Source organism: Cygnus olor (genome assembly GCF_009769625.2).
Source record: "Cygnus olor isolate bCygOlo1 chromosome W unlocalized genomic scaffold, bCygOlo1.pri.v2 SUPER_W6, whole genome shotgun sequence".
In the NCBI taxonomy this organism is placed as follows: Eukaryota; Metazoa; Chordata; class Aves; order Anseriformes; family Anatidae; genus Cygnus; species Cygnus olor.
The window spans coordinates 516,274-530,319 of NW_024429077.1; the positions used below are offsets into that span (position 1 = coordinate 516,274).

General features: G+C 44.0%; 1 protein-coding gene across 1 annotated transcript in view; it reads right to left on the reverse strand.

Annotated features, from left to right (window-relative positions):
- The window catches only part of LOC121062985 (protein unc-13 homolog B-like), an 86,476-nt gene that overhangs the window by 7,125 nt on the left and 65,305 nt on the right, over positions 1–14,046 (reverse strand). Inside the window, 2 exon segments of the mRNA XM_040543297.1 lie at positions 449–505; positions 7,728–7,851. Coding sequence (XP_040399231.1) covers positions 449–505; positions 7,728–7,851 — 181 coding nt within the window.

The window sequence follows — 14,046 nt, forward strand, 5'->3', positions numbered from 1 at the left end:
TTTACAGACACAGGCTCTGTTCCATAAACAACAGTTATTTTTGTAACAGTTCTTATAATTCATCAGTAGCTAGCACAAGCATCTTTCCTACTGATATCTTGTTATCAGGACCACATAAGGGACTCCCTTTTATAAAAGGGGATACAGAGGGACTGGCCAGGTATCAATATCTCTACTTTTTTCATTTTGAATAGATATACCAAACTGATCACTGTATCTATGGAAGAAATAAACGACTTTGATGATTAAACCCACAATAAAATTTAGCAGTTCATTTAAACACAATACTAATGTTAGCAGGATGCATTTAAAAGCACATTTAATGCATTTAAAAGCATTTCTTTATAATTGTGTTCAGCCACAGACCACTGGAAGCACAAGCCATGATATGCACTACTACACTTCCACGGTTAAACACAAGGACACAAACACAAGCCATGCACAATACCTTCAACTTTGACAAGTGTCCCAGTTCCTTAGCAGCACTGAAAATCAACTGTGTGCCCTATGATTATAAAAAGTTAGAAAAGAAAGGAGGGAAAAAACATTATACACAAGCTTTGCATATTTTTCCTTTGAGCAAGTCAAGTCAGTTCACAGACAGAACTTTACATAACCACCGCAAGGCCAGTCACAACAACTTGTCTCCTCGCCAAATTATTACCTAAGTGTAAAACGTGGAATTTCTGTATATGCCAAATCCAGAGCTATTTCAGAGCACAATATCCTGCTAGCTTTCTTACTCTTGCTTGCAGTGGCCACCTATCCAGAGGAGATGCACCCTCAAACAGCTTGCACAGGCTGGGGGTGAAGGCAGCGTACTGGCTTCATCTCCAGGTGCTCCTCTAGATTTCAAGTCAAGTCTGAACACATGAATAAATACTGGGTAAGACTGGACAAAGTAAAGAACACGCAACTGATGACCATCTCTCTGTGGAAGTAGAGAACAATCAATTGGGTAGGAGTAAGCACAGCTCAGGTCAGAAACAATTGGATCTGAGCAGTTTTCAGGTGAGACAATGGCAAACGAAATCCAGTATATATTACAGCATCTCTTTTACACATCAAAAGCTTGGCCACGGCTCTTCTTCCCCCACTGTGGCTTATCAATGCTGTATGACCAATGAAGAAACAAAAAGGGACAATAAATCCCAATGACAGAGAATTTTGCTTCAAGCCACTTACACACTAGTAAAAATGACTCATTATTATTATATTTTATTTTACATAATTTCCCTGCAATGGTTACAACAAAAACATTTTTCCTTTTTCCCACCACAGCATTTCTCTCTTCTGTAATACTCCTTTTGCCTGGGGACTTAAGCCCAAAATTAAGTGAGAAGAAAAAAGCAACCAATCTAATTCTCTCGCCTCTCCTCCCAGAGAGGCTTTATGGGGCACACTGGAATTTATTTTCTTCCACTTTGCTCTCTTTCATTGATCTACATTTGACTTTTTCTTCAAAAAGTCACAATTGTCTATTACTCCACTCGGAATAAAACCCTAGCTGTAATTCTGGCTATGAATTGTGCATCCATTATATCGTGAAACTTTGCTCTCTGCTTCAGCCCTCTACACAAAAAGCTATAGGCACTTCCCTACTTAAATGTCACTTCCATTATCTGTCTCAGGAAAGCTTTAGGTATGTCAGGAGAGATGTTTTCTCAAAGATGATCTTTGGCTCTCCTCACTTGCAATCAGTCATTAGGGGCTAGCATTAGAAGTACGTGTAAATGTCACCGCAGGTATCCCTTGCAAAAGGCCTGGGGAATGTCCCAGCTGAACGCCTGAAATAAGATTTCAGGGACAATCAGACACACTGGCCAGTGGCACTTTCCACCCAGTAGGGTCTTTCTGTTCAGGAAAACACTTGGGAGAAGATATAGCTCGTCATCTTTGGGGACTGCTTGTTGGCTCCATAAGGACCACATTTCCCCAAAGGTCTCCAATGAATGCAGTTCTTTCTACAGTCCTCCTTCGCTCTCCTCTCCCACCCTTTCTTATCTCAGTAGTCTTTCATCCTCCTACTTAACCACAACTGCCTATCAGCATTGCTCATCCCCAAATCCCTGAAATGGTAACATGGTAAGATGTGAGACCAGAATTATTATATTGTCCTTTGCCCCTGTCTATGCCACTTAGCTTGTTTTCTTTGCTGCATTCTTCAGTATTTATCCATCTGTTGCCTTTTAACTCATCACTCTGTGGAGCGGGAACAATGTATTTGCACAGAAGACCCCGTGAACTAGGTTCTACTGCAGAAATCATTGTTAAGAGCATTTTTACACTTTTTTGTTGGATTAAAAGTTAAGATCAGCCCCAGTGATGCACTTCCCTGAGCAGAAAAGCATCTTTATACCTGTCACTAGAAGCTGCAGCTATCACTGTACAGAAGAAAAGCAGAGGCAGTTTACAGCTTGTTACAGTAATACTGGGAAGGCTGAGCTGCTCTAGGGACACTGGACACCCTTTTCCCATTACAACAGCAATCCAGAAGTGAATTTCTAGATGAGATACTTTTTCTTTAGCTTCTGAAATTGTTCAAACTTAAAGACTCTGTGACCTGAAATCAGACATCTTGATTTGCTGTATCCCTAACCATTACCTAACCCTCCCTGTTCCTCAACCTTTTGTGTTTGAATAGAAATCAATACAGAATGAACATTATTGACTTCATAGCTAACATAAGCTCTTGATAATTGATTAAATTCACAACTCTTAAGGAAAAAAAAATGCAGGCAAGGATAATGCATCCAAAAAGAAAAGCTTTTAAAATGAGACTGGGAGCTTCACTTGCTGCCAGTACCTAGTAGACAGTATAAAATAGTACAACTCTCTAAAAACTGAAAGAGTATAAAATCTTCTGTATTTCCAGCAAGCAAGATAGAGCAATGATTGCATTCCAGGAGCAACAAAGAGAGATTTCACTGTGGGCCACACCAAATAATCCAAGGGACATGGCTTCAGCCAATGTTTTGGTACCCAACAGTAAATGCTGTCAGATGCGCCTGCTGTTCTGTGCGATTGATTATACAGCTTGTTTGACTTACAGGTCTTAAAACAAGGTTTTCAAGCCTGTTGACCAAGCAGAAAAACAAATTACCATTTTTTACAACCTGGACTTTGAAAAAAACAAGGGATCATCCTCAAAACACACTAACATTAACATTTCTTGATCCAGGATCTTCAGCCTTCATTGGACTTTTTTTTTCTATATATATACATATGCACATTTGAACAACATTAACTAGCCTAGGCACATAGTCTCCCTGCTGCAGGCTTCAAAGGAGGGCAGGTCAGTAACACTGAGCAATACCCAGTGACGTGATACGCTTCAAGGAACAAAGCTGATAACTGCTCCTCAGTTCTTCTTGCCCATTTTTCTAATCCTCATCAATCAGTGCCAATATCTGTCGATGAGTCTGCAAGGAGAAGTTATTTTACTGTTATATGGAGTTTGTCATCAATGCTGGTAATGCCTAATGAAAATCTGGACAGCTCCTTTCTCTGCCAAGCAGCATTCTCGTAAACTAGATTCTCAAAAAGTTATTTATTCATGGAAAACATATTACAAAGCTTTACAGACAGCATTTATTCCAGGGCAGCTCTAGGGAATTAAAACAACTACACTTACATATTGCGTCGTTTTGAGAAAACCTGCCCACATTAGAACTAAAATTTCAAGGATGGAAGATGAAGGAAAATTAAGACCTTCCTATGAACTGTTTCTACCTAGGTCTGTGGCAAACACAGCTGAAAAGGGGACAGACCTTGGACAGTGCTGGTTTGCCTGGTTATTTCCATGACAACAATTATACCCTCCTAAACTTTTTGGAAACCTGAAAAACATCTGTAGTCTGCAACATGGAGATTTCAAATTCACTGTTAAAGGTATGAATTTATTTTTCCCCATCAAAAGCATTTGGAGAAGAACCATCAGCTGACTCAAGTATAATTGCTAGAAGCCAGAACTGTACTAATTTATATTCCAAGAGACTCAAACTCTTACACTTTAACTGTTCTACTGCTTAGTTGACAAAGTTAAGAAACAAAAGCCTACTGCAAATCTTTTGAATTCCAGTCCTATTTTGGAAAATGTATTACTACTCAGACTTATTTTCTGAGACGTAAAAGTGCAAGGAAGTTTTATCTGGTATTGTAAATTCCTTTCTCAAATCTTTTGAATTCATACATTCAACAACAATGAAATCTGATCCTTTATTAGCAGTGTTTAAGTTAATTTTAAAAAACGTCTTCATCATTTGCTACTACCCATTAAAAATCAGATGTTTTTATGTGTCATGGTATATTAAACACTGAGAAAAAAGGTTTAAAAGTGGGAATGAAAAAGGGACAATAATTTCCTCTAGGTACAGAGATCTGGGCATATGTACAGTTCACAAACCACTGTTTCAGTGAAGGCTAAGAAAACTCTCTCCTCATCACAGAGGCAGTCTTGGACTTTTTTGCCTCCAGCTAGCACAAGGGAGAGATTTAAACTAACACAAGTCAAGAAAGGTTTCAGAAAACCTCTCGCAGACACACTCTACTGCAGTATTGCTCTGAAGTAGTGTTGCTCAGAGAAAAGCCTAATGAACAGCCAGTTTGGAAGTCACGTGTAAAATCTGTCTGCAGCTTAAACCAAATTTGTTCTTATTCTGGGCCATGTTCTCATTCAGTGAATAAAAGTCTGATGAGGAGAAAAAAGCACAGCAGGAGCAAGCACAAATGGAGCCTCACATGAATGGCTGCAGGGTACTGTGTGAAGTAAATAAAGGAGAGGCTTTGGAGGAATCACTTGTGTGAGAATTAATCAACTCTTCACTGACCTGACCAGCCACTGATGAAAGGCTATAGTTCCATGTTAAGCAGGGAGGGAGAAAGAAATATATATCTAACCCATTAATATCCCTGAGTGCTGTGCACTAAACCCCAAAATAAGGATTCTCAGAGAGCTATGTTTGCACATCCACTCATCCAAGGCAGAGTGTGTTCAATTAAATGTTGATCTTTACTTAAAACAAGTGAGGCATGAACTGCTCTGTGAATTACTGGAGATCACGTTGCTACTAATCTCACAACACACAGCCAGTCAATACTCAGACAGGTAGCAGCCAGTCATCTGAAAGTTATTAAGGCACCTGCATCTCATGTCATCAGTGTCAGGCCATAAAACTGCCCAAACCCCAATGCATCATTCACTGGCAGTAGCTGACTGCTGTCTCGTCTGAGCCCCACCCTACACAAAATCTTCCAGAAGCAGCAGAGAATGGAAGGGGAAAGCTCAGGTTTTTCTTCCTTGTGTAATGCTGGCTGAACTAATTTACGTGGAATTGACTGGACTGGAGAAAAACTGGCATTAAAGCAAAGTTAGGCTTAGGGCATTGTGTAGAGAACCTTCTACGAAGGCTATGAGGGCTACGAAGCTGGTGAAGGGCCTGGACCACAAGTCCTATGAGGAGCGGCTGAGGGACCTGGGGTTGTTTAGTCTGGAGAAGAGGAGGCTCAGGGGAGACCTTATTGCTCTCTACAACTACCTGAAAGGAAGTGGTGGGGAGCTGGGGGTCGGCCTCTTCTCGCAGATAACTAGCGATGGGACTAGAAGGAATGGCCTCAAGTAGCACCAGAAGAGGTTCAGGTTGGAAATCAGGAGACATTTCTTCTCAGAAAGAGCAATCGGGCATTGTGACGGGTTGCCCGGGGAGGTGGTGGAGTCACCGTCCCTGGGGGTGTTCAAGGAAAGGTTGGACGTGGCGCTTAGGGACATGGTTTAGTGGGTGACATTGCTGGTAGGGGGATGGTTGGACCAGATGATCTTGGAGGTCCTTTCCAACCTTAATGATTCTATCATTCTATGATTCTACCAGAGTATGCTTTCTAAGAACACCATAAGAAACACTCCAGCAAGTTTACAGAAAGGAGAGAAATTAAATATTCCAGAAAAGGGACTCTTTTCTACCGTGAATATCCCCTGCATCTTAAGGGCTGCAGAGAATTTTTAGGAGGGACACCCTCCCACTGTGGTCCACTGAACACTCAGAAGTAGCACCTGGCTTTCTCTTGCTGAGGGCAGGGAGGAAAGCTTCCTCACTATATAATTGATTTTATAATTGACTATACTTCCTCACTATATAATTGATTATACAGCTAAAAATCCAGCTATGAACATTTTATATTATCTCAGAAAGCTGAGGGTGCACATCATTACACAAAAAGAACTTCTCAATTTGAAGCTGAAGTGCTGGCAACAAGAAACTATTTGTAAAAAAAAAAAAAACAACAAAAAACACCAAGTTGCTTATAGCAACATCCTACAGGTTGGAAGAATTGGCTGATCATGGTTATTGCCTTCTTCATGACACAAACACTGAATCACACTCTGCCTTTAAAACTCAAAACTAGCCAGAATAATGCTCAAGCAGCTCCTCCCTGGTTCTCTGAGGCCCTTGATCTAAATGCTTCCAATTCTGAAGAGCCATAATAATGCTGCTCTTACATGATGCATTTTAGCACCTGACCCCATCAAAAATTACTTTTACAGCAGTTCAACAAAGGGAAATCAATTCAATTTTTTTCCTCCTTCATGAATTAAAAGGGGAAACAGAAATGATCACTCAAAATCTGAGCTCAGAGCAAGCAGTCTTTAGCAAATTTACATCTCATGCTAATTTTGTGCTTAGTTGGCATGACAGCACACTGTCTCAGTGGTTCTGTTTAATGTTGTCATCATCAAGGCCAGAGACAAAGGCCTTCCCTCTCTCAGAGCAAGAAATACCTAGTGCAAATTGCAGGTTTGCATCACTTCTCTATATGCTGCAACCCAAGAAGTCCACTCAAATTATGTAGGCAAGTGCTGAATAGTGAAAACTACTATCGTTCTACCCACTACTGGGATGAAATAAATCAGCATAAATTAGCCACAGATCACAGGTTCAATCCAAAATAGATGAAAAGAAGTTCTGGATCATCTCCAAATAATGAGGTTGTAGTCCAAACTTCATGCTGCCTACAACTGAGTGTCATCCCCCAGAGCAGCTGGGCATGTATGACTGACATTTAATCAGTTTCAGTGGTTTCTCAAAACTAGGAAAGAGGTTAATCTTTCATTGTTAAAAAATGTCACTACATTCATGACACACACTCATCCAGCATATCCACACTGCTGAACGATTATATAAAAGACTGCCTTTGAAGGCAAACTATCTGGACATGCTTCTAACTCCCCAACATCAGACACACAGAAAGCATGCCAGCCCATATTGATGTTAAAACCTTATGGAAGATGTCATTAAAAAGGAAGCCCAAATTAACCACATCTATACAGAGGAACACCTGACCAACACATGACAATAATTAGGCAAAAGTATTTACAGGCATTGATCTAATGCCAAGAAGCCATCACTAACTATCAAATAAGCCCCCTTAAATACAGCTTTCTCTAAGGGACTGCAAATCCCTAATCAATGTGATTTTGATATACCTGATAACAACTCCTTTTAGATCATGGATTTTTTTAATTTTTTTTTCTCTTTCAGTGTGCTTTGTGTCTTGCAACCCCACTATAAATAGAGATGCTGTCTTACTTTACTGGATATATTTTTTCATCCTAGAGCACGCTACATGCAGACAAATTTACCTGGACAGATGACTCATTAGGACAAAGAGCTGAGTTACACAGGGAATTGCAACACTTTCTGCTATAACTCAGGAAGGAGAAAATGCTTTACCGTATGGTCTGTAAGAGGAGGCAGCACAATAAGCTTCTCCATGGTATTCATTACCACCCTCCAGTGCTCTTTCAGCACCCGTTTCAACACTGTCTTTTCACACACAGTTGCAAACAGTGTCAGGCTGCAGGGAGAGAGGAGCAAGAACTGAGTAAATTCAAAGAATGCAATTTGCAAGTGTCCTGGTTTCAGTTAGGACAGTGTTAATTTTCCTCCTAGTAGCTGGTAGGGTGCTATATTTTGGATTAGGATGAGAAGAGTGCTGAAAACATGCTGATGTTTTAATTGTTGCAGAGCAGTGCTTACACTAAGCCAAGGACTTTTCAGCTTCTCGCTCTGTCCTGCCAGCGAGCAGGATAGGGGTGCAGCAGGAGCTGGGAGGGGACAGACCCAGGACAGCTGACCCAAACTGGCCAAAGGGGTATTCCATACCATCTGACGTCATGCTAAACAATATATAGGGGTGGCTAGCCGGGGTGGGGGGCCGGCTGCTCGGGGATAGGCTGGGCATCGGTCAGCGGGTGGTGAGCAATTGCATTGTGCATCACTTGTTTCGTACACATTATTATTAGTAATACCATTATCATCATCATCATTATTATTATTATTTTCCTGTCTTAATAAACTGTCTTTATCTCAACTCACAGGCTTCACTTTCCCGTTTCTCTCCCCCATCCCAGAGAGGGAGGGGGGAGGGTGAGTGAATGGCTGTGTGGTGTTTAGCTGCCGGCCGGGTTAAACCACAACAGTCCTTTTGGTGCCCAACATGGGGCACGAAGGGTTGAGATATCGACAGATTTGACCAGAGTGTGTTAAACTAAAATTGGTATAAGTATTCGACCTGCTTAATAGTTGCTAGTCACAATGTTGATTGCCTTAATCTCAAGTCTGCTGTGCCTGTTTTCCAAATTGAGTTTTATAGCACGTTACTTTCTGTATGTGCTCCCTGTCACGCTGTTTATCCTTTCCGGGCCCTGGTTTAAGATTGTTATGGTACTGTGTGGTGTAACGATGGCTTATGAAATGATGAGATATCTGGTCATGACTCTAACCTGGTATTTGTACTCAGCACTGTCGTCGACTCTATACTTTGAAAACCATATCTCAGAAACTATTAGCAATTACACCTATTGCCTTTTTTCATCAGGGAGCCAATCTGTGGAGGGGACAGGGGAAGATATTTTTTCCTACCTTTTCACTCTCCCTTTCTCCTTCACCACCCTCTTATCCTCCGAGCTACTTACGATAGTTCTCCAAGATGTTGAATATCCTTGGGATACTCAGACCAGCATGTTCTTGTTGTTATGTCTCCTGAATGCGCTTCAGGTTTTGTTTAAGGTTAAACAACTACTTAGGAATCTCATCCGGAGATCTGTCTTGAGGCGGGATAGTTGCAAGTGGCAGGGAGTGTGGGAGGATATGGGCAGGTTTCTAGAGCAGTGGGCACCTCCAGTGTTTTGGACATTCACCCCATGAACCACTGCAAAATCCTAAAAAACTGGTAGAATGCTTGAAAAAAAGGTGTCATGACTCTGGCAGTTCCAAAGTGACACAAATCACTGTAGCATGCTGGGGTCTGGCTTGTGCCTATCGAGCTGCAATTGATGCTACTATCAACCTAGTGACAGACCCTGCGGCCGTTCCAGCTCCTGCAGCCGTTCCAGCTTCTGCAGCCGTTCCAGCTCCCGCAGCCGTACCAGCTCCCGCAGCCGTTCCAGTTCCAGCTCCCGTAGCTGCTCCAGCTCCAGCTCCTGCAGCCGTTCCCGCTCCTGTGGCTGGGTCAGAGAAACGAGCTGTAGCAGTGCAAGTTGCCCCTGTAGACAAGGTGAAAAAATGGTATAGAGATTCTGGTCGTTTAGAACGCAGTCTTCTGCTAAGTCTAGGTATAAAGAAGACGAGGCTGGGCCATCAGAGGTGCAGGAGGATGAAGATGAGGATGTCGAAAAATCAACAGTAACTACCCGAAACCTATACCAGCGTGAGCTACAAGATGTGCAAAAAGATTTCAGTTGTTGTCTAGGTGAGCAGCTTGTCACCTGGCTGCTCTGGTGCTGGGACACCGGAGCCAATAGTCTGGAATTAGAGGGCAGGCAAGCCAGGCGGCCTGGATCCCTTGCTAGAGATGCAGGCATTGACAAAGCAATTGGAGATGGAGCACGATCTCACAGCCTCTGGAGGCGTCTCCTGTCAGCTGTGAAGGAAAGGTATCCCTTCAAGGAAGAACTTGTATGTCTACCAGGCAAGTGGACCACCATGGAGAAGGGAATTCAGTACCTGAGGGAACTAGCAGTACAGGAGGTGATTTATAAGGACCTAGACGACGCACAAATATCCACAGATCCAGATGATGTACTCGACCCATGTGGCGGAAGTTTGTATGGAGTGCACCATCATCATGGGCCAGCTCATTGGCAATAATGTCCTGGAAAGAGGATGAGGAACCCACAGTGGATGAAGTGGTTAAACAACTCCGGCAGTACGAAGAAAGTCTCTCCTCTTCCCTACAAGCCTGTGTCTCGGCTGTGGAGAAACTTTCTGAAGAGTTCCACCAACTTAAAGAGAATTTATATTCCTCCCCACCTGAACGAACCAGTGTCTCGGCTATTAGGGGTAAGCGTTCATCCGTGCAAGGAAGACGATATGGTGGGTACACACCCCCCGCCACCCTGTGGTTTTACCTACGTGACCATGGAGAGGACATGAGAAAATGGGATGGAAAATCTACTGAGACCCTAGAGGCACGGGTACGTGAGTTGCAAAAGAAAACAATCGGGAGAAAGGGGTTCTCTGAAAAGTTTGCTGCTCCAACTTCTAGCAGGCAGTCTTTTAAACACAGAAATGAAGATTCTGACCAGGACTAGAGGGGCCCTGCCTCCAGCCAGGGGGAGGAAAGGGACAACCGAGTTTATTGGACTGTGTGGATTCGATGGCCTGGCACGTCTGACGCACAGAAGTATAAGGCTTAAGTAGACACCGGTGCACAGTGTACTGCAATGCCATCAAGCTATAAAGGGCCAGAACCCATCTGTATTTATGGGGTGACGGGGGGATCCCAGCAGTTAACTGTATTGGAGGCTGAAGTGAGTCTAACCGGAAATGAGTGGCAAAAGCACCGTATTGTGACTGGCCCGGATGCTCCGTGCATCCTTGGCATAGACTATCTTAGAAGAGGATATTTCAAGGACCCAAAAGGGTTCCGCTGGGCTTTTGGCATAGCTGCCTTAGAGACAGAGGACATTAAACAGTTGTCTACCTTGCCCGGTCTCTCAGAGGACCCTTCTGTTGTGGGGTTGCTGAGGGTTGAAGAACAGCAAGTGCCAATCGCTACCACAACTGTGCACCGGCGGCAATATCGCACCAACCGAGACTCCCTGATTCCCATCCACGAGCTAATTCGTCAACTGGAGAGCCAAGGAGTGATCAGCAAGACCCATTCACCTTTTAATAGTCCCATATGGCCAGTGCAAAAGTCTAATGGTGAGTGGAGACTAACAGTGGACTATCGTGGCCTGAATGAAGTCACGCCACCGCTGAGTGCTGCAGTGCCGGACATGCTAGAACTCCAGTACGAACTGGAATCAAAGGCAGCCAAGTGGTATGCCACAATTGATATTGCTAATGCATTTTTCTCCATCCCTCTAGCAGCAGAGTGCAGGCCACAGTTTGCTTTCACTTGGAGGGGAGTCCAATATACTTGGAATCGGCTGCCCCAGGGGTGGAAACATAGCCCTAGCATTTGCCATGGACTGATCCAGTCTGCGCTGGAGCAGGGGGAGGCTCCTGAACACCTGCAGTACATCGATGACATCATTGTGTGGGGTGACACTGCAGAGGAAGTTTTCGAGAAAGGGAAGAAAATAGTCCAAATCCTTCTGAAGGCCGGTTTTGCCATAAAACAAAATAAAGTTAAAGGACCTGCACGAGAGATCCAGTTTTTAGGAATAAAATGGCAAGATGGACGTCGTCAAATCCCAATGGATGTGATCAACAAAATAACAGCTATGTCTCCACCAACTAGCAAGAAGGAAACACAAACTTTCCTAGGTGTCGTGGGGTTTTGGAGAATGCATATTCCAAATTACAGTCTGATTGTAAACCCGCTCTACCAAGTAACTCGTAAGAAGAATGCTTTTGAATGGGGCCCTGAGCAACGACAAGCCTTTGAACAAATTAAACAGGAAATAGTTCATGCAGTAGCCCTTGGGCCAGTCCGAATAGGACCAGATGTAAAGAATGTGCTCTACACCGCAGCCGGGGAGAATGGCCCCACCTGGAGCCTCTGGCAGAAAGAACCTGGGGAAACTCGAGGTCGACCCCTGGGGTTTTGGAGTCGGGGATACAGAGGATCTGAGGCCCGCTATACTCCAACCGAAAAGGAGATATTGGCAGCATATGAGGGAGTTCGATCTGCTTCGGAAGTGGTCGGTAATGAAGCGCAGCTCCTCCTGGCACCCCGACTGCCGGTACTGGGTTGGATGTTCAGAGGAAGGGTCCCCTCTACACATCATGCAACTGATGCTACATGGAGCAAGTGGGTTGCACTGATTACTCAGCGGGCTCAAATAGGAAACCCCAGTCGCCCAGGAATCCTGGAAGTGATTATGGACTGGCCAGAAGGCAAGTACTTTGGGATATCGTCAGAGGAGGAGGTGGTCCGTGCTGAAGAAGCCCCACTGTACAACAAGCTACCAGAAAATGAGAAGAAATATGCCCTGTTCACTGATGGGTCCTGTCGTATTGTGGGAAAGCATCGGAGATGGAAAGCTGCTGTATGGAGTCCTACACGACGAGTTGCAGAAGCTGCTGAGGGAGAAGGTGAATCGAGTCAGTTTGCAGAAGTGAAAGCCATTCAGCTGGCCTTAGATATTGCTGAACGAGAAAAGTGGCCAGTTCTCTATCTCTATACTGATTCATGGATGGTAGCAAATGCCCTGTGGGGGTGGCTACAACAATGGAAGCAGAACAACTGGGAACGCCGGGGCAAACCCATCTGGGCTGCTGCATTGTGGCAAGATATTGCTGCCCGGGTAGAGAACCTGGTTGTAAAGGTACGCCATGTAGATGCTCATGTGCCCAAGAATCGGGCTACTGAAGAACATCAAAACAACCAGCAGGTGGATCAGGCTGCTAAGATTGAAGTGGCTCAGGTGGACCTGGACTGGCAACATAAAGGTGAATTATTTATAGCCCGATGGGCCCATGACACCTCAGGCCATCAAGGTAGAGATGCAACATACAGATGGGCTCGTGATCGAGGGGTGGACCTGACCATGGACACTATAGCACAGGTTATTCATGATTGTGAAACATGTGCTGCAGTCAAGCAAGCCAAGCGGTCAAAGCCTCTTTGGTATGGAGGACGATGGCTGAAATATAAATATGGAGAGGCCTGGCAGATTGATTACATCACACTCCCTCAAACCCGCAACGGCAAGCGCCACGTACTTACAATGGTGGAAGCAACCACCGGATGGCTGGAAACATATCCTGTGCCCCATGCCACCGCCCGGAACACTATCCTGGGCCTTGAAAAGCAAGTCCTATGGCGACATGGCACCCCAGAAAGAATTGAGTCAGACAATGGGACTCATTTCCGAAACAACCTTATAGACACTTGGGCCAAAGAACATGGTGTTGAGTGGGTGTATCACATCCCCTATCATGCACCAGCCTCCGGGAAAGTTGAACGATACAATGGACTGTTAAAGACTACACTGAAAGCAATGGGTGCTGGGACATTCAAAAATTGGGATACGCATTTGGCAAAGGCCACCTGGTTAGTCAATACTAGAGGATCTGCCAACCGAGCTGGACCTGCCCAATCAAACCTGTTACGCACTGTAGAAGGGGATAAAGTTCCTGTAGTGCACGTAAGAAACATAAGACACGTAAAAGACACATAAAAAGACACGTAAAAGACACATAAAACACGTAAGAGTCTGGGCTACTCCTGCCTCAGGAAAAGGCAAACCCGTTCGTGGGATTGCTTTTGCTCAGGGACCTGGATGCACTTGGTGGGTAATGCAAAAGAATGGGGAGGGCCGGTGTGTACCTCAGGGGGATTTAATACTGGGTGAGAATAGCCCATGAGTTGAATTGTAGTATGTTATTTATTATGTAATACTGTATGTCATCACTACCATGATTGCTATATACCATAGATGAAAATGGTGATTAATTAGAATGTATTGGAAAGAGTGTAACCTGAGCATGACATAAATGGTATGGAATAAGGGGTGGATATCTGTCCTGGTTTCAGTTAGGACAGAGTTAGTTTTCCTCCTAGTAGCTGGTAGGGTGCTATGTTTTGGATTAGGAT